Source organism: Neofelis nebulosa, chromosome 13 (genome assembly GCF_028018385.1).
Source record: "Neofelis nebulosa isolate mNeoNeb1 chromosome 13, mNeoNeb1.pri, whole genome shotgun sequence".
NCBI classification, from domain to species: domain Eukaryota; kingdom Metazoa; phylum Chordata; class Mammalia; order Carnivora; family Felidae; genus Neofelis; species Neofelis nebulosa.
The window spans coordinates 75,250,189-75,271,380 of NC_080794.1; the positions used below are offsets into that span (position 1 = coordinate 75,250,189).

Consider the following 21,192-nt stretch of genomic DNA (forward strand, 5'->3'; position numbering starts at 1 on the left):
TGGGGCAGTAATAAAGACTATATGAGCTTAGGAGTGTAAAAGCACCCGGAACACAGAAGCTGCTCCGTAAATGTTGGTTTGCTTTCATAAACACAGCAGGGTGGTGGACGCCCTAGTATCTCCTAGGTAGGAAAAAGGGGGTGAGCAGTACCCACGAGTTTACGGTGGACGTGAACATACTGGGGAGACTTGGTGCAGCACGGGGAAAGGTACCCCGGCCCCCTGCCAAGTTAACAAGGCAGCTCCCCAGCTCCCTTTCCCCCAGAGGAGGGTCCCCCCCCCCCGGAAGTTAATGGATCAGGCAGGGGCCTCGGGGAATGACGGGAAGGAACAGGAGCACTTCCCTGCAAGATGTCTTCTCTTCTCTGGTTAGGGAAGGGTTTACGAATTAAAAAAATTTTTTTTTAAGTTTATTGATTTATTTTTAAGTTTATTGAGAGAGACAGAGACAATGCAAGCGGGGGAAGGGCAGAGAGAGAGAGGGAGAGAGAGAGAGAGAGAGAGAGAGAGAGAGAGAGAGAATCCCAAGCAGGCTCCACACGGCCAGCACAGAGCCAGACGTGGGGCTCGAACTCACTCAACCGGGAGATCATGACCTGAGCCAAAACCAAGTCAGATGCTCAACTGACTGAGCCACCCAGTCGCCCTGGGAAGCCTTTCTGAATTTAATGGAAGCCCAGCCACGTGAATCTGAGTGAGGCTCATCATGAGAATGTAACTTCATGAGGCTGGCACCTGACCCATCTTTGTCCCATACAGCACAGGCATGCTGTAGGCACCCAATAAATACCTGCAGAATGAATGAATGAGCAATCGTCCTTAGTCCCCATGCCCCACAGAGTTCTGATGATTCTGGAGCAGGGGGCACACTTTCTGAGGGCAGTGGTGTCACATCAGCCCAGGCCCCTCTGCTGGCTTCCGACGTGTCTCCATAGGGGCCCCTTCAAGTTGTGCAATGCTCTGGCTGTATCCTGTCACTTTCTCCGGGATCGGTTTTGTAAATAGTGTTTTATTGGAACACAGCCCCGCTCACTGGCATAAACATTCTCTGCGGCTGCTTCGGTGACACGGCGGCAGGACCCAGCAGTCACGACAGAAATGCACGGCCAGAAAAAAAACTAACATATCCGTTATCTGGTCCTTTCGGGAAAAGGTTGCTGACCCCTGTCCGAGAAGGAACACGTGAGATAAAGGTCCCCTCCGTGAAGGGGTTCATTCCTTCCCTGGGCTGGAGACTAGACTCACTGAACACGGGGCCCTTCCATCTCAGAGGGTCTGGGGGGCTCAGCAAGTTTCATCCCACAAAAAGACGTTAGTGATATCAAAGCCAGCGTGCTCTGCAAATCTACTCTATGGGGGCCACTGAGTTAAGTAAGCACCTTCCCTCTGTGCTCTCATGTGCACCTCTCAGTAATGCCATGAAGTGGCAACTATATTTTCCCTACTTTACAGATGAGGAAACTGAGGCCCGGAGAGCGTAAGTGACTGGCTCAAAGCTCCACAGCGGGGATATGTGGGCAGAGTGGGGGCTCTCCCAGGTCTGTTTTGAGTCCCAGCTGCTGTTCACAGGTACTCCTCTAGGCTGCCCCCTGCCCCCCATACTGCACCCCCCACCCCATGCTGAAGGCCCAGCAGGAAGAAGAAGACTGTTGTTACGTAAATACAAATAAACACAGAACAGGTTGGCTCAGACCCGCTGGTTGCTGTATAAAAACAATCCCTAACCAGTACGTCAAAGAGTGGGTCTCTGGCAAGGTCACCGCGAAGAAGTCTTTTCTTAGGGTGGCAGAATCAGCCCACGGAGAACCAGGGTCCCAAGGCACCCCCCCCCCCAAGGCAGGATAGGGGCTCTCTCCAGTGGGATGGAACCCAACTCTTGAGAAAATGTCACCCAGAACTCGGACAGAATAGATCGACCCGATCGCATCAGACACCCACACGGGAATGAGGACTAAAGGCTCTGTGTTCGAATTTAAAAACAAAAAAACAAAAAAACCAGAGATCCCAGGGAGGTCCGTTCCAACTCCCCAGATACAGACATATCACACGATAAGCTAACCCTTTTGTCTTCCTCAATTCAAAGGACTACACATTTTTTTAGAGAATTCTCTCCTTTAGGGCCATGTGTCGAAATGTATTCAGTTCCACACTGTTGTGATAACAGAGCCTTGGGGAAATAGACAATATGTGGGAGGCCTGCAGTGATTACACGGAGAGCAAAATTGCTCAATTTTTGCTTGAGATAAAGGGAAGACTACACGTCAGGGAAATTAATCCGTATTAAAAAGATGAACCACAAGCGTGCTGAGGTCACTTCCTGTTGACCCAGGAAGAGAAGCTTCTGGTTTTCTGAGACTCCACAAGATCAGAGGGTCACGAGTTCACACAAGGCTGTGGAGGGGAAAAGAGACACCTGCATCACTGCAGTGATTCGGTGATTTGACTTGCCTAAAAATGTCTATTTCTACTTATAACCGACTGTGCAGGTGCCGTGAGGTCTGCAGTTTAAACGTGGAAAACAGCAGACCCCCCAGTGCTCTGCCTCTTTGGCCCTTGCTCTGTGGTCAGAGAACCATCAGCAGTGGCCTCAGCGCCACACGGGTGACCCACCCAGCAAACATCCCCCACCTGCAAGGATTTCTGGTCCGTCACCTTGTTTCATTCTTTTTCACACTTATCACTAACCAAAAATTGACTTACGCAACGTGTGCCCTTTGAGAGCGAAGTTCTCTCTGCCTGTCCCGTCCCTGCTTTGCCAATGCCTGGCTCACGGCAGATTACTGGTGCATATTCGATGGATGTTAATGTAGTCTTCGTGAACAAGTTGAAGGGTGTTTGAAATTTCACAAATACTTTAGTTTCTCACATCGAGCTGGTTATGCTATTGGAGGTGTCCTGATTATAAAGTATCCAACTGTCACTTTAGGGGCCCCTAGGTGGCTCAGCCGGACAAGCGACCGACTTCAGCTCGGGTCATGATCTAGCGGTTCGTGGGTTCATGCCCCGTGTCGGGATGCAGCTGTGCTGACAGCTTGGAGCCTGGAGCCCACTTCGGGTTCTGTGTCTCCCTCTCTCTCTCTCTCTCTCTCTGCCCCTCCCCTGCTCATGCTCTGTCTGTCTCTCTGTCTTTCAAAAGTAAATAAACATTAAAAAAATATAAATAAATGAGTAAGTGAGTAAATAAATAAATAAATAAATAAAGGATCCAACTGTCACTTTACTAAAGCGGTTATTCATCTAAGATACACGAACATCTACCATGGGCCAGGCAAGTGCCAGGTATCTATCTATGCCAGGAATCCAATGGCCAGCAAAACAGAATGCCTGTCTTAGGAGCTTTCGGTCTGGTGGGAACAGTGGGCAACGAAGGTTCGTGAAATAGTAATACAGGCCCGCAGTCATGACCCTGGTTAGCGCTATAAAGGAAAAACATACGGAGGCCTTCTGAAGAAGTCATGTCTGTGCTGAGACCAGAAAGATGCATTGACTGGGTGAGTTAACCAAGCAAACTTGCTCAAGAGCGATGAGGGTTGGAGTTAAGAACAGAGTTAGGGTGGGAGTGAAGATTAGGGGAACACTGGGATGGGTTCAGAGAACTTTCCAGAAAAAAGGACTGGTGTGTACGTGTGTCATAGAGGTCAGGTGGGTATTGACCAGGAGCGAGTTGATGGCTGCCTGAAATGGAGAGAAAAGAAGTGGACAAAAGAAGACAAATTTGGAGTTATTTAGGAGGTAAAAACGATAGGACTCGGTTTGTCCTTCAAGGACATCTGGTGGCTGAGGCATTGACTTTGGCCTTCTCCGGGGCTGGTACCCATGAGGCCCTTCGTGGCTGGCAACCTGTCTTCCAAAGGTGGAAGCAGCCACTGAGCGGTCCTGCGTGTGCCAAATAGGTTACGGCATATGGGTGAGCAGGAGCCCCGAGCGAGCGCCCGCCTCAGCTGGCGGCAAGGTTTCAGAACCCGGATGCCGGCCCCGGGCAGGAGGATTCCCGGAGCCCTCACATAGATTACTGTGGGCAGTCAGGTGATTACAAGAGCTCAAGATGATGCTTATTAAAGAAATCAATAAGCGTGTTCCTGAGAACCCACGCTTGAGAGGTAACATTGCTTTATGGAACCTTACCTGGAACCAGGGTAGCTAAATACAGAACACAGGGAGGACCGGCCCCCGATATGAGCATCACGGTTTCTTCACCCTCTTGATCAAAGAAAGACTCCAAGGAAAGGAGAAAAAAAAAATAATTAAAAAGCAGAAAACCTGATGTAATGAGATTTAAAAGAAAACTTTTGAAGCCAACAAGCAACCATGGGCAATGCTTCAAAGGGCCCAGGATCAATGTTTGTCAATAGCAGTTTTGCATCCTTTATCTTTCATGAATAGAGAGTGTGATGTTGTTAGGAGCCCGTCCATGCCTTAATTCTGTTTAGAGATTTGATGAATCAGAACTCCGTTAACATTCTGTCTGAATCAGCGACGGCAAAGGCCTGTAGCGGAAGCCTTACCCGACCGGGGCTTTTATCCCGTGCGTGGGACGGTAGTTAACTATCGGCCCTTCCGCATGAACACTCGGCAGCCCCTGGGGTGCACCCAGGGGCTGGGGCTCTTTAACCCTGCCACTTCCTTTGGATACTTTCTCCCCAGAAAAGAAACCACCCCATGACTCAGCCCAGCTCCAAAGTGGCCATTTGTTTAATCAAGATAGTTGGTTTGCAAAACATTAAACAGTATTCGATGCCTAGTTAATAATTGGCATCCTTTGTTCTTGAGTCCTTGGGGACATGTTCCCCCCGTAAAGGCATAGACAGCAAAAGAAATTGTGTGTCGAGCAAAACAAGAGGCCTTCAACTGCACATATGCTCGCCAGAATGTGTCATCTCCATATTGTGCTGGTAACAGCTCTGGTGGGAAAGGCAGCCATCGGGGTAAGTGTCCTTTTCAAATGTCCGTAGTTGAGAGGCTGAGGTTATGAGGCGGACCCGGGTTCGACCCAGGTTCAAGCACCTGGGCCGGGAGTGACTAGAAACTTGGGTTGTAAAAGGCACGTGTTGTCAATCTGAATACATCCTGATTGTAACAGTCAATGCAGGCCTGTAATGTTAGTTGCTGTCGAGAAGCCAAGTCCATGAACCCACGTAACTGACTCGAGCCCTCGGAGCAGAATCTCCATGAGCACCTTGCCACTAAGGGGACCGGGGCGAGCAAATCTGCCAAGACGAGGGGCTCGGAGAACCCTTTGGCATGGATCTCCGAGAACCCTTTGAGAAGCCATTAAAAGCTACAGACTCTCTTTGCACGTGTTGACAGAGGTACAGTTTTCTGGCCATCTGAGGCAACAGTAGGGGAGGAACCCCTGTGATTCGGCTCGAGAGGAGAATCCTGTTCGTTGCGTATGATTCTGGTTTTACTTAGGTGGATGAGTTTTGGAGAGAAGCTTCGTGGGTAGCATTTTTCTCCCTTGTCCCTAGCAGATGGGACAAGGAGGGTCAGCAGGGGCCCAAGGGAGGTGGTGGCGAGCAGGGAGAGTAAATGCCATCCGCGGGTCTTACGTGGGGACCGTGGGCATTTGGAAGCAGATGGGCAGTGGAGATGTCGGCCCCTGCTGTGTGCCTTTGTAGTTCCAGAGTGTCAGCTGGATCTCTGTGGGCACAGGAGAGGGGCCATCAACAGAAACAGAGCCTCCTGGGGTTCCCTACCAGATGTGGTTTGAGGCATGAGCATGGGTTTTGGAGCCAGCGCTTTGAATCACAGCTTTGCCACATTCTAGCTGTGGAATATTGGGCAAAACATAATCACGCTGAGCCTCAGTTTCCCCTACTGCAAACCAAGTGACAGATAATCTGTCACAGATTTGGGGAGGGCCATGGCTGATTGGATGAAGCAATGCATTGGCTTTCAATAAATATTAGCTCTTTCCCCTTTAAATTTCCAGAATGAATACGACATCTCTATAAGGGGAGGCTGGGTGGCTCAGTCGGTTAAGTGTCTGACTTCAGCTCAGGTCGTGATCTCACAGCCTGTGAGTTCAAGCCCCGCATTGGGCCCTGTGCTGACAGCTCAGAGCCTGGAGCCTGCTTCAGATTCTGTGTCTCTCTCTTTCTGCCCCACCCCCATTTGCTCTCGTTCTCTCCCTCTCTCTCTCTCTCTCTCTCTCCAAAATAAATAAACATAAAAAAAATTAAATCAGAGAATGCACCCCTTTGGGGGGGCAGGTAGAGAAGAATCAAGGGATGACAACAGAAAGAGCAGTCATAACCCCTTTATCTTATTAAATACCTTTGCATTTTATTTCCCATTCTATTCTATACAGCTTTCCTTGTAGGCAGCAGATTAAATTTCAGATTTTCTCATTAGATGTTTCAAAACCAAGAGCTTCTCCTCCCCTTTCGGTAAACTTTCCTCAGACACCTTCCTTCGGCCCATATTAAGCTGTCAAGTAACTCACCTCTGAGAGAATTTTCTTTCACCAGTGATGACTGGTATATGTGTGCTGTGGCTGCAGTTACAAATTTTCAAGCCCCTACATCATTTGATTGCTTGGTGGATGTCTGGGGACAAGACCCAGCAGAAATACCATAGGTCTAGAGGAAGAGGTGGAAATTATCAGAGGCCCACAAGGGGCCCAGAGAAAGTACCAGTCGGAAAGAATTAGATCCTAAAGTTTGCAGGCAAGGAGAGAGTTGATGCAGTCTGTTTGAAGTTCACACAACGGTAATGGTCCCAAAAACTCCCTTTGGTGCAAGCCCCAGTGAATTTTTAGGGTTAGCAATGAAATTATAAGTCAATAATGGATAAAAGAGAAAATATGAGAGATAGCCTTCGGGCAATGGGCTTAGTCAGTTCCAAAGAGAGGATTCAGGGCTTTGGAATGTTTTCTTACCCCAGATGTGTGCCAGACAGGTGGTCGGGAAGGCGGCTTGCGTTCCACGGGCCAGTCCACAGACATCCAGGGGAAAGTGGCCAACTCGCTCAGATGCTTTGGAGAGTGCAGGGGCATCATCGAGGGGAGGGAGCCACACAGCCAGATGGGCTGGGCACTCTCTTCCACCCCACGTAGCTAAAAATAATCACCAACTGTTATCATTTAATGAGAAATCCTGTGGGCCAGGTTCTTTCTTTACAGTGGACCGGTTCATCTCTGGGAGGACCCTAAGAAGTAGGTAGTGTTATTGTTCCCATTTTACAGGTGGGAAGATGGACAGCTTGGCCTCTAGTCAAGCTGAGCTCTACCCTACAGGCTGCTGTCCACTGTCTGGATGAGGTCTTTCGCCTGGACTCTGGCTGAAGATGAGATTTCTTCCATCCACAGAGCTTCAGGGACATGGTCCTCTGTGTAGGGGCAGGAAGCTCTTAATCCAGGGGTTTGTTTGCTGGTTGGGGTGCAGCGATCTCCATGTGCCCCTGGAACTTTAAAGAAAAGTGGTCACAGGATCTACAATCACTATCCATTGGAAGGATGTGTGGACACTCTCCCATGAATTTAGGTCACGCAGCAAACCCTATAATGAGTTCTCCATGGGCTCATCTCTAACTTAGATTTTTATTCAGATATCCGTGATCCAAAGAGGTATTGGACAAATGTTATTGTCATGGACACCAGAAATTCATTCGAAGTGCCTTCCTGGCCTGAGCTAGAGTTGGTTTTCCTGAATGAACACCTGTCTCCAGCACAGCCTTGTACTGTTGCCCCTGTGCTACGGATGAGAAATGCACCCAGAGATGTTCAACTAACTTCCCAGCCAGGACCGAGGCTCAGATCTGTCCCACTCCTTGCCTGTTACAGGAGACCCACTCAACTGTATCAAGGATGTGCACCGTGCCCAGGGCTCAAAAATTTCTTCTTGCTGTGGTTCTTGACCACTGGGCTCAGCCATAATGGAATTTGACCTTCTCCAGGGTCAGAAGCCAGAGGACAAGGCTTGGCAGGCCATTCCTAGAGAGGACAGAAGACAATGGCTTTTCTCTCCCCAGCAATGCACCTTATAATTAAAACACATGTTTGCTCCCATGTCTAGACTCCTTAAACCCTCGAATTTAAACTCAACAACTCTAGAACTCTAGTATCCTCCCAGGTAGAGCACCACAGAAAGTTTTGAAGGGACCTGAATCTGCAAACTGGCAACTTGGGGGTCCATTCTGCTCACAGACTGAGTTTTCTTTAGGGGGTAGAAGGTCAGCCGAAGAGTATTTTAATTTTCTTTCAATTGTTTGGCAACATTTGAAAATCAGAACACTTCACATAGAAGCACAAATCCCCAGCTTTTCTTGAAAACCAGACATTTTATTTTTTTTAGTTATTATTATTATTTTTTACGTTTTTATTATTTTTATTTTTTAGAGACAGAGAGAGAGACAGAGTGTGAGCCGGAGGGGCAGAGAGAGAGGGAGACACAGAATCCGAAGCAGGCTCCAGGCTCTGAGCTGTCAGCACAGAGCCCGACGTGGGCCTCGGACCCACAAACTGTGAGATCATGACCTGAGGTGAAGTCGGACGCTGAACCGACTGAGCCACCCGGGCACTCCCAAACTAGACATTTTAGTAACATGGGGCTCACGTACCTGCTTGGCACCAACCAGATGAAGGGCTACCATTCCCAGTTTCAGAAGAAACTTGAGCGCCGCCCCCCCTCCGCCCCGCCCCCCGCCGAGTCCACTCTCTACCATTGATACTGTTTTGCTGGATGGATTTACATTATCGGCCAGGTTCTAAGTTGGAGAGAGAGACAGAGACAGCCCGGTTTGTCTGTTATTATGCAGAAACACTATGGATGTTGAAGGACTGGAGCCTGTTTTGGATGGTCAAGTAACTGGGTTCAGCGTCTGATTAATTTCAGCGTTCACATCTGCACAGCCCCCAGGACCGAACTAGGCCTTTGATGGGAAAGTAAGAGCCACCCCTTTCTAAGCCTCAAGGTTCCAGAATATCCAAGTCTCCTTCAGGCCCAGGAAGGACATCACTCCCTCTTGCTGGAACCACAGAGTCTTAAGGAAAAGAGAGGGACTGAAGTTCACTGTGACTTCTTACAGATTTTTTTTTATACAAAACTGATCCAAAGCACAATTCCAACTCATTAGCTTTGGCGGTATATGCTGGTGTTTACGGAAATCAGGTCGCGGGAAATCACATGTGTATATAGGCACAGATATATTTATATTTTAAATTCATTAAGGTTCCCTAAATGCAAAAGGAATTCTGCTGTCACAGAGAAACAGCATGGCAGAATATTCGGCAGCCGGGATTTTAAATAAAACATGCTTTTTCTTCATAATTAATATAACAAGGTTTTCTGGCTTAGGACTTGGCAAAGATCCCAGGAAAAATAAGGGGGTGGACTGGTGTGACGTGCCTGTGACCCGACAAACAAGTTCCATGAAGAGTTTATGCTTAGCGAGCTCTCCTTACTCTTGCCCACGATTTGCGAGGGGGGAAAAAAAAAGAAAAACTCAAACTCTCTGACAACAGTAGCTAATAATCATAATCATAGCACAACCATTTATTAAGTCTCTATCATATGTCAGATACTGTGTGCCTAATGTTTATTACTTCATTCCCAAGTGCCCAATGGCTTGGGCACCCATATCATTCTTATTTGACAAATAAGAAACTAAGCTACAGAAAAGCTAAGGAATCTGTCCAAGATGGCCACCCCCGGAGGCTACAGAATGGGGATTCAAACCCAGGTCTGCCCTAAAGCCCAAACCGGTTTCTTAATGTGTTTGTTAAACAGAGTTACCTTTTCTCTAGCTCAACAGATTTGCTTTTAAAGGAAATTGGCACGACTATATTGGAAAAAAAAAAAAAAATCAAAGAAAATGACGTCACTGAATTCTAACTGGCTACACTTGCCACCCAAATGCTCAGAGCCTGAAGCCTGCTTTCTCCTTGTTGGAAGGGGAGGCTAGCAAGAGGTAGAGAGGATAGAGACTTACCAGCAGCACCCAGTTCTCCTTTGTGATGGGTTTGGAAGGGTTTATGGTGAAATTGGGAAGGGAGTGACCGTCTTACACAGTGCCTGATGTCAGGTCATGCCCTGGGGAGCACCAGCTGAATCAGCTTGGGGACCACCGGTTCCGCACCAAAGGAAGCACGGAAGTGAAGGCAGCTTCAGGATCATGCCCACGTGGCAGAGGCCTCAGACCCATCTCGCTCTTTTGTCTTGTTTGTTCATTTGCCTTTCCAAAGGCCTTCCACCTGCACTATCACACCCAGAAAGGCGTGTGTTTATCCCTTGTCCTCAATCCTCCCCAATTCTTTGCAAAAGCTGCACTCCCCACGGGCAGCCATATGCCCTGGAATAAAACATGAGGGTACGGACATTTTTACTTTTACAATCGGGGAAGCTGAGGCACAGAGCGACTCAACAACTTGTGCAAAGAGGAGAGATCAGCCCACAGTCTCCCTTGGCCAGGAGCTTCATGCCTAAGGCAGGTATAATCAAAGCGAGGCTGAGGGCAAAGTCCCCTGGGTACTGGTTCAAAATTCACGTTCTGGGCCCACTCCAGGCCCATGGACGCACGATATCTGTGTATAGGGCCCAGGAACCTGAATTTTTTAAATTATTTATTTATTTACTATTAGAGAGAGAGCGTGCCAGGGAGGGTCGGAGAGAGAGGGAGAGAGCAATTCCAAGCAGGTTCCGCACTGCCAGCGTAGAGCCCTCCGTGGGGCTCAATCCATGAACCGTGAGATTGGGACCTGAGCAAGTGACCAAGACTCGGACACTTAACTGACTGAGCCACCCAGGCGCCTCAGGAAACTGAATTTTTACCAAGTTCTCCAGAAATGAATGGCAAATGCCATGGACGTCGTCTACTCTGCCCCATCCCATCTCTGCTTGTCACGTGAAGCTACATTCCAGCCCTCAGTCACCTGGGCAGAGGCCTGAATGGGCTCTAGAGCTCTGAGCGTTAAAGTAGAAAGGCTAAGCAGGGGATTGACAGAGCAAGGAGATCTGGCCTCGAGTCCCTCCCCTGCCCCAGTCAGTTCATGTCCTTACAGGAACACTCCATCCCCCTGGGCCTTACCCCTCTGTACATGAAGAGTCCAGACCCACTCCTCTCCACAATGCACCCTTGCTCGTCACTATGGTCCTGCTTCACCCAGGCTCCCGAGAAGGAAGCCACCCACACAGACCACGAGCCAATGCTTTCTTCTTTGGCTGCCGTATTTCCCCCGCTGAAGCCTTCCCTCCTTGCCCTGAGGTTCAGATTAAAGCAAAGCCACAGCGAACCCTGCCCATCCTGAGACAGCCCTGTGTGGTGTATGTGCAAAAGCAAGAAAGGCAAGATTCCTTGCAACTAGAAAAGGACTGAATGGCACCACTCTATACCTATCAGGATGGCCAGAACGTTCTTAAATGGAAAGTAACCAGTGTTGATGAGGATGTGAAAGAATTGGAACGCTCATGCACTGTTGGTGGGAATATAAAATGGTGCGGCCACTATGGAGCACAGGATGGTGCTTCCTCAGAAAGTTAAACATAGAAGTACCCTAAGACCCAGAAAATTCCACTCCTAGGTATAACCCAGAAAAATGGAAAGCAGGGACTGGGACAGATATTTATACACCCATGTGCATGGCAACTTATTCACAATAGCCAAAAGATGTAAACAACCCAAGCGTCCCTCAACAGATGAATGGATAAACAAAATGGATAGACAATGGAAATCTACTCAGACTGAAAAGGAATGAAAGTTTGGTGTATGCTACAACATGGATGAACCTTGAGAACGTTATGCCTAGTGAAATAAATCCAGCCACAGAAGGATAAATATTGTGATTCCACACATATGAAGTACCTAGAATAGGCAAATTCAGAGCCAGAAAATAGAACACAGGTTACTCGGGTACTGATCAGGGGAGGGCGGGGAGTGAGGAGAAAGTTATTATCTAATGGCTACACACTTTCTGTTGGGGATGATGAAAACGTTTCGGGTAAAGAGAGTGTGGGATGGTTACACAACAATGTTCATGTAACTAATGCCAGTGAATGGTACACTTGCAAATGGTTAAAATTAAAAATATTGTGTTGCATGGATTTTATCACAGTTTTTTGGGGGAAAGGACTACGTGGCTTTGCACAACTGCGAATTTCATCATAGTTTGTCTGCAGCCAGAGCCGCAGTGGGGGGATGGTATGGGGCAATACTTGGGTTGGTGACGGGAACACGGACAACCTCTGTCCTCTGTCGCCACCACATCTCACCCTGACCTTGAGCTCTTTGTCCAACAGTGAGGACTGGCCTGCTGCACGCTGCACTCTTGTCTTTGGCCCACCCTTTTAGGCCAGTGACTTCAGCTTCACTTGGTCACGGGGCAGAGTTATCTCCCACCCAACTGCCCTTGGGAATAACTCGGCTTCTCCGTGTTGATCCACAACCAGTTCATGGTAGAACATCCAAGGAGGAAGGGATGGAGGGATTAGAGTCCCAATCTTTCTTTATTTTGAGAGAGACGGAGTGTGCATGCAAGTGTGTGGGGGGGGGGGCAGAGAAAGAGGGAGAGAGAGAGAGAAAATCTGCAGCAGCCTCCACATCGTCAGCGCGGAGCTCAACACAGGGTGGGGGCTCCATCCCACAAACCTTGAGATCATGACCTGAGCCGACATCAAGAGTTGGACACTTCACCGGCTGAGCCACCCAGGTGGCCCTAGAGTCCCAATTTTCTGTTGTTGGTTGGTTCATGCTAAGCCAAGCTTCTGGCCCCAGAGGACAGGTCTTGCACCCCATCTCCCCTCTTCTGCGTCCCAATCCTCTGAGAACATTTTCCACCAGCTAATTCCTGGGATTCGCCAACTCAGACTGTTAGCCTCTGCCTTCTTGTTTTCCAGAAGATTTAGAATTCTGAAAGGCAGAGGAAGAACCTGAGCTGCAATAATCTAGATTAAAGATGAAATCTCGCGAAAGCTTAAACTCGATTAAAGAGAGGACAAAATGGATTAGACTCCCATGCTCTTCACCCCCGGGGAGATTACGCTGTAAATCAGTAAGACTCAGAGACAATAGCCTTCTCTCTGCCCTCCCTGTCTTTCCCCCTAACAAACCTTAGCCTAGAAGACACTAGAAGATACTAGAAGCTGCTCTTTTATCCCTGTTGAGACAAGGAACAGAAGCGGTAAAAGAAGCAGGCAGCGGCTTGCACACCCCCCTGATCTGAGTGGAGATGTTTGTTGAGATGCGTTGGCCACCTTGGCCTGGCCGAGGCTCGAGCTGACTTTTGTACCTTCCACAGCTGTCGCTGGTGCCTAGCAGTCCTCTCTCTGTCCTACCAGGCCTGGGCCAGCCCGGACAGGCCTTTCATAAAGCTTTCCAAGGACAGAGGTCTGATTTCACAACCTGCCTCTTGTAGAATTCAGTAGCACTTCTGTTTCTTTCTCCTCCATTCTTCCGTTAAAGCGTATGATTGCCACGCTCTCCTCAGCCCTCATAGCGACGGAGGTCAAGGGCAAGGGCTCCGGTGGAAGACTGGCTCCATTCTATCCTGGCTGCAGCAATTTACTAGCTGAGTTACTGTGGGCAACTTCACCTCTGGGAACCGGTTTGCTCACCTCTAAAATAGACACAGTGATAGTACCTCCATGATCAAGCATCGTGTGCCGCCAACGAGACAGAATGCATGTAAAATATCGAGCACAGTCCTTGGCACACTGTCAGCTCTTGATGTATGCCAACTGAGATCACGGTTGTCTCCTCCTCCCCCCACCCCCCTCTTATTCTTTTGCTTTCGTGGTCTTCCTCCTTGCGTTTGCAAGTCCCAGGAGTAGGATTGTATCATTTTAAGTGTCACCGTGTAAAGACTGGACGCCAGAATGGGATGAAACATTGTGCCTCCCCATTCCCCCACCCCCATCACTCAGGTTAGTTTCAGGATCCAGACCTATGGCATAAATAACTGGCTACTGGCCTGGCCTCTCCCATATGGTCCCGCAGCTACCCAGCCTGTGTTTGGGCTGCGGGTCTCCACATTTCGCTGCAGCCTATCTCTGCAGGCGGACCCAGTGGCTCACAAAATGAGTGGGCCTGCTCTGGATCCCTGACTCGCAGCCCAGGCTGCATCGCTGGGCGGCAGCTGCTTCAGATTCGTCGAGAGCCAGCGGGATCTGCAGGGCCCCCAGGCCCCAGAAAGGTCCAGCGTTGTTTTTGTTTGGTTTCTCCCGAGAGCGAGGGCTCAGTTCCTGGGAAGGGCACGTCTGCCACCTGCTGGCTGTGGGCAGCGCAGCACTTGGCTGGCCCTCCCGCTCCGGCTCAGAGCTCAGATTCGGGGTTCTGGCCCAGGTCCAGGAGTCAGAGGGCCTTGGCCACGCTGGGCCCTGAGGAACCATGTTCCTTGAAGTCCTCTCTCCTGTCCTGCCCACTTCTCGAAGGCTGAGCGTGGCCAGGCACGGTCCACACTGTTCAGTGCAAATGGGAGAATTCAGGGGCTATCTCCTCTGGGCTGGGGGAGCATGGGGAGAGGGGCAGGCCCTGCCCTCCGGACAAGCTCCGTGGAGGGAAGGTGATGCAAGGCGAAGGACCGGATCGACGCAGAGTTGGCAGGAGGGGTCACATTTGCACTCGGGGCTGTCTCACGGCCCTCCCTTGGTTACCGCCCTGGTGCTCAAGCCTGGAGGAGTCACCTTCGGATTCTACCCCGTTCAAGTCCCGAGGCCCAGGAACACCCTTAAGACCTGAACCCGCCCTTTCTCCGTCAGGCTCCCCACTATCAACCCCCTTCCCAAACAAGATACCCCGCCCCCGCCCCATGTCATTCTTTGCAGAAACCAGGCCGGATGACCCTGAGGCAATTAAGCAGGCGTGGGCCCCGTCCAGACAGCAAATGGCCACTCTTCCTCTCTGCATGCCTTCCCCTCCCCAGCGGTGTATGTCACAATTTGCCAAACCTACAGAAGAGTGGGAAGAATAAGCCGCACAATAAGATTCTCTAACATCAGTCTACACTCCAGTTTCCCGATTGCCCCAACAATGTCCTTTACGGCTTCTTTTTTCTTTTTTTAAATCCAGGACCTCTCATGGCCTTGGGTTGTCACGTCTCTTTACTCTCACTTAGTAAAGAACAGCCTTCCCACCTTCTTTGTCTTTCACGGCACTGCCATTTTTGCAGGGCCTCGGCTAGTTGTTCTGTTGAACGGCCACAACCTGCACCTGTCGTGCTTCTCGTGAGTAGACTCGGGAGAAGCATTTTTGTCAAGAATTCCACTGTGGATACTGCGCCCTCGGTACCTCAAGTCAGGATGCATTCTTTTTTTTTAACCTGCCTCTTTTTTTTTTTTTTAAGTTTATTTATTTTGAGAGCGCACGCGCACACGTGCGTGAGTGGGGGAGGGGCAGAGAGAGAGAGAGAGAGAGAGAGAGAAAATCTTCATCAGGCTCCACGCTCAGCGCAAAGCCCGATGTGGGGCTCTATCTCACAAACCGTGAGACCGTGATCTCAGCCAAAATCAAGAGTCGGACGCTTCGCCGGCTGAGCCACCCAGGTGCGCCTTACCTGTCCTTTCCGATGTATCATCTGCCTAGTTCCCAAAACGGTTAAGGAGGCCTACAGTCAAACAGAAAATTAAAACCTCTGCTGAGGGGAGAGGAGGAAAATATACCACACTCCCCAGGTTGATGCGAGTGCCGGGAAAATGATCACATTGACCAGTGCCTTCTGGTGGCCAAGACCCAAAAGGGAGAACTGTGCGGGTGACAGAGCCCTCCTTTTCTAAATCCGAGGTCGACAAGCTTCGCCTGGAAAGGGCCAGATAGGAAATATCTGGAGCTGTATGGTCTCTATCACGACGACTTTGCGGTTGTGGCACAAAAGCAGTCGAAGACAACACTTAAAAACAGGCATGGCTGTGTTCCAACGAGATTCTCTATTTGCCGTTGAGCGTCCCACTCTTGGTTTCGGCTCAGGTCATTATCTCTCGGTTTCATGAGACCGAGCCCCGTGCCCGGAGCTTGCTTGGGATCCTCTCTCTCTCTCCCTCTCTCTCTGCCCCTCCCCCACTCACACTGTCTCCATCTCTCTCAAACAAATAAACTTAAAAAAAATTGTATTTATAAAACGACACTTCTGGGTTTGGCCCCAAGGGCCTTAGTTTGCTTACCCTCGACTTAAATAAAAGAATATATTTCCAGCTCTTAAATGAATAAAACTTTCTTTTTCCGACAAGTACTGTGCTCTAAAAGGAATTGTTCATAAGACTGTTTATTTATTCAACAAAACCTTTTTCGGGACTGTCATGTGCCTACTCTCAGTATGGGGTAATACATCAGTGATGAAACAGACGAGATCTTTGCCTTTCTGGAGGGCGGAGTCAATGTAAGAAATAGGTAACATGCAAATAGACAAGAGCGACATGGCACAACAAGAACTATGGAGGAAATGAATGGATATAATGACAAAACAGTGTGTGGGGGGCGTGTCACACCCACGGCGAGCTGGGGAAGGCCTCCTGGAGAAAATGACATTTAAGCTAAGACCTAGCAATGGTCACGGGAGAGAGCCTTCCACATAGAAGTAAGAGCAGGTGCAAAGGCCCTGAGGTGGGAGGACCTTGGCCAGTGCCAGTTTGAACCCGGGTGTGGCTGGGGATTAGTACTGGGCGGTGGAAGGGAAGGGTATGGCCGGAGGATTATAGGTTGTGGCAGGTGCTTGTGTTTTCTTCCAAGAACTATGGGAAGGCACTGGAGAGTTTTAAGCATCTGTCCATCCCCCGCCCAAGGAGCTGTCACCCAAGGCTCCCCCAGACTGGAGTGTGAATCCGAATCGGATCACAGCTGTGTGACCTGTAAGCCTCAATATTCTCGTCTGTACATGGGCTAATAGAAGCCTCCTCATAGGGCCGTTATAGGAATGAAATGCAGCAACGCACAATCAGGCGGAGAGGAGAGGCTCCGTACGTGTTCATCACGGTCAGGGACATGGTTGTCAATACCTGGGCAGCCAGGCCACAGCCCGAGACCGGGTAGGCACAAGCACCGAGTCCCTACCAAGGAGAATCCTCAACGGGCACGGGAAGAAGGGGAGGAGGGGGCGTCTTCAAAGAAGTCCCGCCCCCTCCCTCTAACCTGTCCCAGCTACAGCCATCCGAAGGCACCCAGCACTCCTGATCCTGACATGTGACCCTGGGAGAAGCTGCTCTCAGCTGGCAGGAGCTCGGGGAGGCATCCAGCCAGCCAGCAGACTCAACCTTGCTCAGCCCTGTGTTGGTTTTCTGTTTTCATTTTTGCTTTTTTGCAGTTCTCCTTGATGTCTTTACTCGTAGACCCGGACCCAGGTGAGTGTGTGGATCTTCCAGGGGCTCCCCACAAGCTACAGGCTGCTCTGGGATGGAGGAGAGGGGACCCACGCGTGTAAGTGTTGGCACAACCTCGGCGTTCAAAGAGTTCCGAAGTGCCACGGACCCCTTCAAGAATCTTCCCAGAAAGATGCTCTCTTGGGTGTTTGTCCCTCCACGCACACGCACACGCACACGCACAATGCTTTGCTAAATTTCGAGCTGCCCGCGGATGCCCCCGATGCCCTGTCTCGGGACCCCAAGGGAAAAACTGCTGATACAGTTAAGTCCCTTCATTTTACAGAAGAGGAAACTGAGGCCCAGGGAGGGATGCCAGAGGTTACACAGCCCATTAGTGGCTGAGATGAGATGAAAAGGCCAACGCAAAGTGAGGGTGGCATGGAGCAATTATTGGCTCCAGGCAGGCCAACCTGGACCCTCACTCACTTCACCCCGTGGGTGGGGAGCCAGGCCCCCTGTGCTGGGCCATGCAGGCAGCCCTCAGGCTGAGCCGCCCCTGTGGCGGCCTCCCACGAGCCCCCCTCCCACTGCCCCTCTGCCTGGTTTGTTTCCCCAGACCCTTTCACGACGGCTCTGTCTCTCACAGACTCTCTCTGTCACCTTGTCTCTGTCCTGTCCCCTCTGCCTGGTACCCTCAGCTGTGCCCCAGCTGAGCAGAGCTGTTCTTTCCTGCCATCATCCAACCTCGGTCTCTTGACTCTGGGCCCAAGTCTCCCTTCCAAGAACCAAGGCACAACTCCATCAGGGCAGAGGCCGGCACTGGCAGTGGCTTGTGTCGGTCACCCACAGGGGAACGAGAGCCAGGCAGACAGCACATGGAGATGGTAAATTTTAGTCACATCTAAACTTTGGGTCAGGGGCGTATTTGGAGGCAAGTTGGAGACAACTGGGGCAAATTCCACGTGATGGTCAATACTCTCCAGCGGCAAAGCACTGGGTGGGCAGACAGACTTGTGCTGGCTCAGGGCAAGGGATGTCTGACCTTTGTCTACCCCACATGCTCACGGAAGGTTTGTGAAATTGAACACGGTGTGTGGGTTTTGAGAGGGTCCGTGTCTTTCCTCAAAGCAAAGGAGAGTGTTCTATTCAACAGGGTAGAATTCCGTTCCTTGGAGGAATCATGCGTCAGAGGGCTCCCCCAGCTGGCCACACCAGTATCTGCATGTGGAGTCCAACGGCGGGGGGGTGGGGGGGGCAGGGTCCAAAGCTAAGAGGTGGGAAGAGCTGTCCCCTCCCCTGGCCTTCAGCACACAACTCTCAGGCCCCATTGGAGGGGCCATCTAGACATTTGGTCTAGATGTTGGAGCTCCAGAACGGTGGGGTCACGCAGTGGACGAACAGCTTGGAAAACTCAAGAGACCTCGCTCTCTTCAAGTAAATGAAAAGCAGACCCCCCGCTAGTCCGTGAGGTCAACTTTCTGAGAATTAAGAGACGTGTTTACCTCAAGACGCTGGGCTGCCATCTTCCAGAAAACTGCAAAAAGACACCTACAATCACCATGAGTTTGTGGCACCTTGCTACTGTGCCATGAACAACCTGAACAGCTGTAGCCAGTGGCCCCGCTAAACACAGACGCCCGAAAAGGGAAGAGGTCCGTGCTCTGTGTTCTTAAGGCTTCCAGCTTTCAGGAGATAGATCAGAAGCTGGAGGATCAGATTTGGTCTGCAAACAGGAAGAACTTCCTGTCCATCCGAGTTGTCCAAAAACCTGGATGTGCTGTTGGGCTCTTGGGAGGTGGTCAGTTCTCCATCACTGGTGGCATTTCAACACGAGCTGAAAAGCCACTTTAGTAGCGAGTGGAGAGTGTTGGATTTAACCTTCTGAAATTCCTGGCCCTATAAGAACTATGCCAGTAGCTTCTGCCAGTCTGGTGAGCCGATGACAGGACCCCGGAGCCTGCCATCCCTGGGCTCCTAAGTCCGTCTCGAGGTGTCGGGTCAACCTCTGGCCGTGCATCTGGGTGAGACGCGGTAGCTGGGCCTTTCTGCAAAGAGCAGGTTAGGTTTTAATCAAGCCCCTGTTAGTATCTGATTTAATTTCACATGGGGGTTGTGCTTTGATGGAACTTGTCAGCTCCCAGCTGGCTTTGGAAAGCAGCGTGGCCAAGGAAACACCACACGCACGTCCACGGGCAAGCCACTTCTGTAGTTGGTTTTGCTGGAGACGGTGCGCAGTGAGGGTTTTGCTGGAGCAGAAGGTGCCCAGGCCACAGTCCCCAATGGGTGGCCGAGGAGGTGGTCATCAAACAGCACAGACTCCGCTCATCTCCCCAAAGCAGGTGCCGTGACAGCCAGCGGGCCTGCGGAAATGCCTCTTCAAAGCTGGCTTGTTTCTGCCCAGCAACACGAGCTGAGCCCATCCATCAGCTGTCCTGCCGCCTGCCAGGGAGGGTCTCTGCTGGGCTTGCCCTGTCAGCTGGATTGGAAGCGTCGAATGCAGGCCAACAGGGCTGGGGTTTGGGGGAGGCCCTCGGAGGAGCTGTCTGTGCCACAGTGATGGATGATGCCAACAGGGACGGCATTCCAGAGATTTTTATTCCGTTCCGCACATCTGGCAAGCTCCTTAACTAGAGCAGCTGCAGAGCCCATCTCACAAACTCGGAGCTCTTTCCGAGAGACCCCCGCTACAGAGCACAGTAATCCCGGACCGGGGACTTGGAGCATGGGCTAAAAGAGATTTCTCAATGTGTGTTACTTCCTGGAAGCGAAAACCCGTGGAGTTTCATGAAACACAAACCCACAAGGGGCTCCTGGGCAGGTGGAAAAGCAAACCAGACTTGGAGTTGGGTTGACCTGGGCCCTGATAACACCACTTCCTTTTTTTTTCCCTCTTCCGTGTAATAGGAATAGTAATAACTATGCCATGGGGTTTCTCTCGGTTTAAATAAGATTATGTGTAACCACACTTATTTAGTAGAGTGTCCAGAACATAGAAAATAGGCAGTAACCAATCACTGGGATGATTTGAGTTAGCTCAGGATACTTTCATCATCCTTCCTGATAAATTCTAGAAGCAGATTCTGATAAATAGAGAAATGCACGAGGATTTCTTTTTACACCTAATACAAAATGCTTCTCACAGCTGCTCCCACATTCCCCCAAAGCCTTCTCCTTTTCTACAGCCTAGAGAAAGCCTCCAATAATCTGTATCTGAACCTGGAGTGTTTTCCAATAATCCAGCAATGGAACCCAATTTCATGTCAGGCTGTAATCCCTCTGTATGCAGGAAAGCACTTGGACAAGTTTCTAGACTCCTACGGAGCTCATCAGGCATTTTCTTCACCAAATACGTCGGACCCAAATCTCACGTAGTTTCTCTCCCACACTTCCTGTTTGCTCGGTTCCAAACAGATACCAACTTTGCTAGCCGAGCTGTGTGCCTGCCGTGTGCAGGCCAGTCAGAATGAAGGGAGGCCCAAACACAGAGGGAAGAACTCACTTGTCACATACATACATTAACTGCATAGAGGGCTCTGTGCTGGGCACTGAGGGGTAGAAAGAGGAACAGACACGGTCGTTGCTTTTAAGACACCAACACTCTAGTTAGGGGACACAATCAGATAGACAAAGTTAAATAAGGACCATAAGAGAGAGGTGCCATCTGAGATGCAGCCCGGAAACCTAAGACTCTACAGCCTTCTAGGCCACTGAGGAATGCTATAGTACCTAAAATTCTTATCCCACTAGCAACCCAGTTATCAATCAAGGCCCATGTGTTTATTTGTTATTACTGCATACTATGCTACCCTAAACTGAGTGGCTTCAACCATTAATCACGTATTAATTCTTATTCTTAATAGAATAATGTCTTAATTCTTTGGGTTGGCAATTTAGACTGGGTTCAGCTGGACCGTTCTTCCGGTCTGGACCAGGCTCAGCTGATGTTGGCTGGGCCTCCTTACCTGTCTGC

At 50.1% G+C, this 21,192-nt stretch overlaps 1 protein-coding gene and 1 long non-coding RNA gene across 6 annotated transcripts in view; one reads left to right on the forward strand and one right to left on the reverse strand.

Annotated features, from left to right (window-relative positions):
• Positions 1–482: 482 nt before the first annotated feature.
• On the reverse strand, positions 483–4,652 carry LOC131493393 (uncharacterized). 4 transcript variants are annotated; one of them, XR_009252622.1, is made up of 6 exons: positions 4,506–4,652; positions 4,126–4,216; positions 3,625–3,675; positions 3,259–3,416; positions 2,701–2,895; positions 483–1,164 (listed from the first exon to the last, which is right to left on the reverse strand). It is a non-coding gene; the product is annotated as an uncharacterized LOC131493393 (long non-coding RNA). The 4 variants fall into 4 exon arrangements; XR_009252620.1 differs by lacking the exon at positions 483–1,164 and adding an exon at positions 2,046–2,391; XR_009252621.1 differs by lacking the exon at positions 2,701–2,895.
• A 114-nt stretch (positions 4,653–4,766) lies between these two features.
• The window catches only part of HABP2 (hyaluronan binding protein 2), a 33,116-nt gene continuing 16,690 nt past the window's right edge, over positions 4,767–21,192 (forward strand). For both annotated transcript variants that reach the window (XM_058697836.1, XM_058697837.1), the window contains exons 1-2: positions 4,767–4,925; positions 17,225–17,261. In XM_058697836.1, coding sequence (XP_058553819.1) covers positions 4,857–4,925; positions 17,225–17,261 — 106 coding nt within the window. In that variant the 5' untranslated portion in view covers positions 4,767–4,856. The remainder of the gene's footprint in view (positions 4,926–17,224; positions 17,262–21,192) is intronic.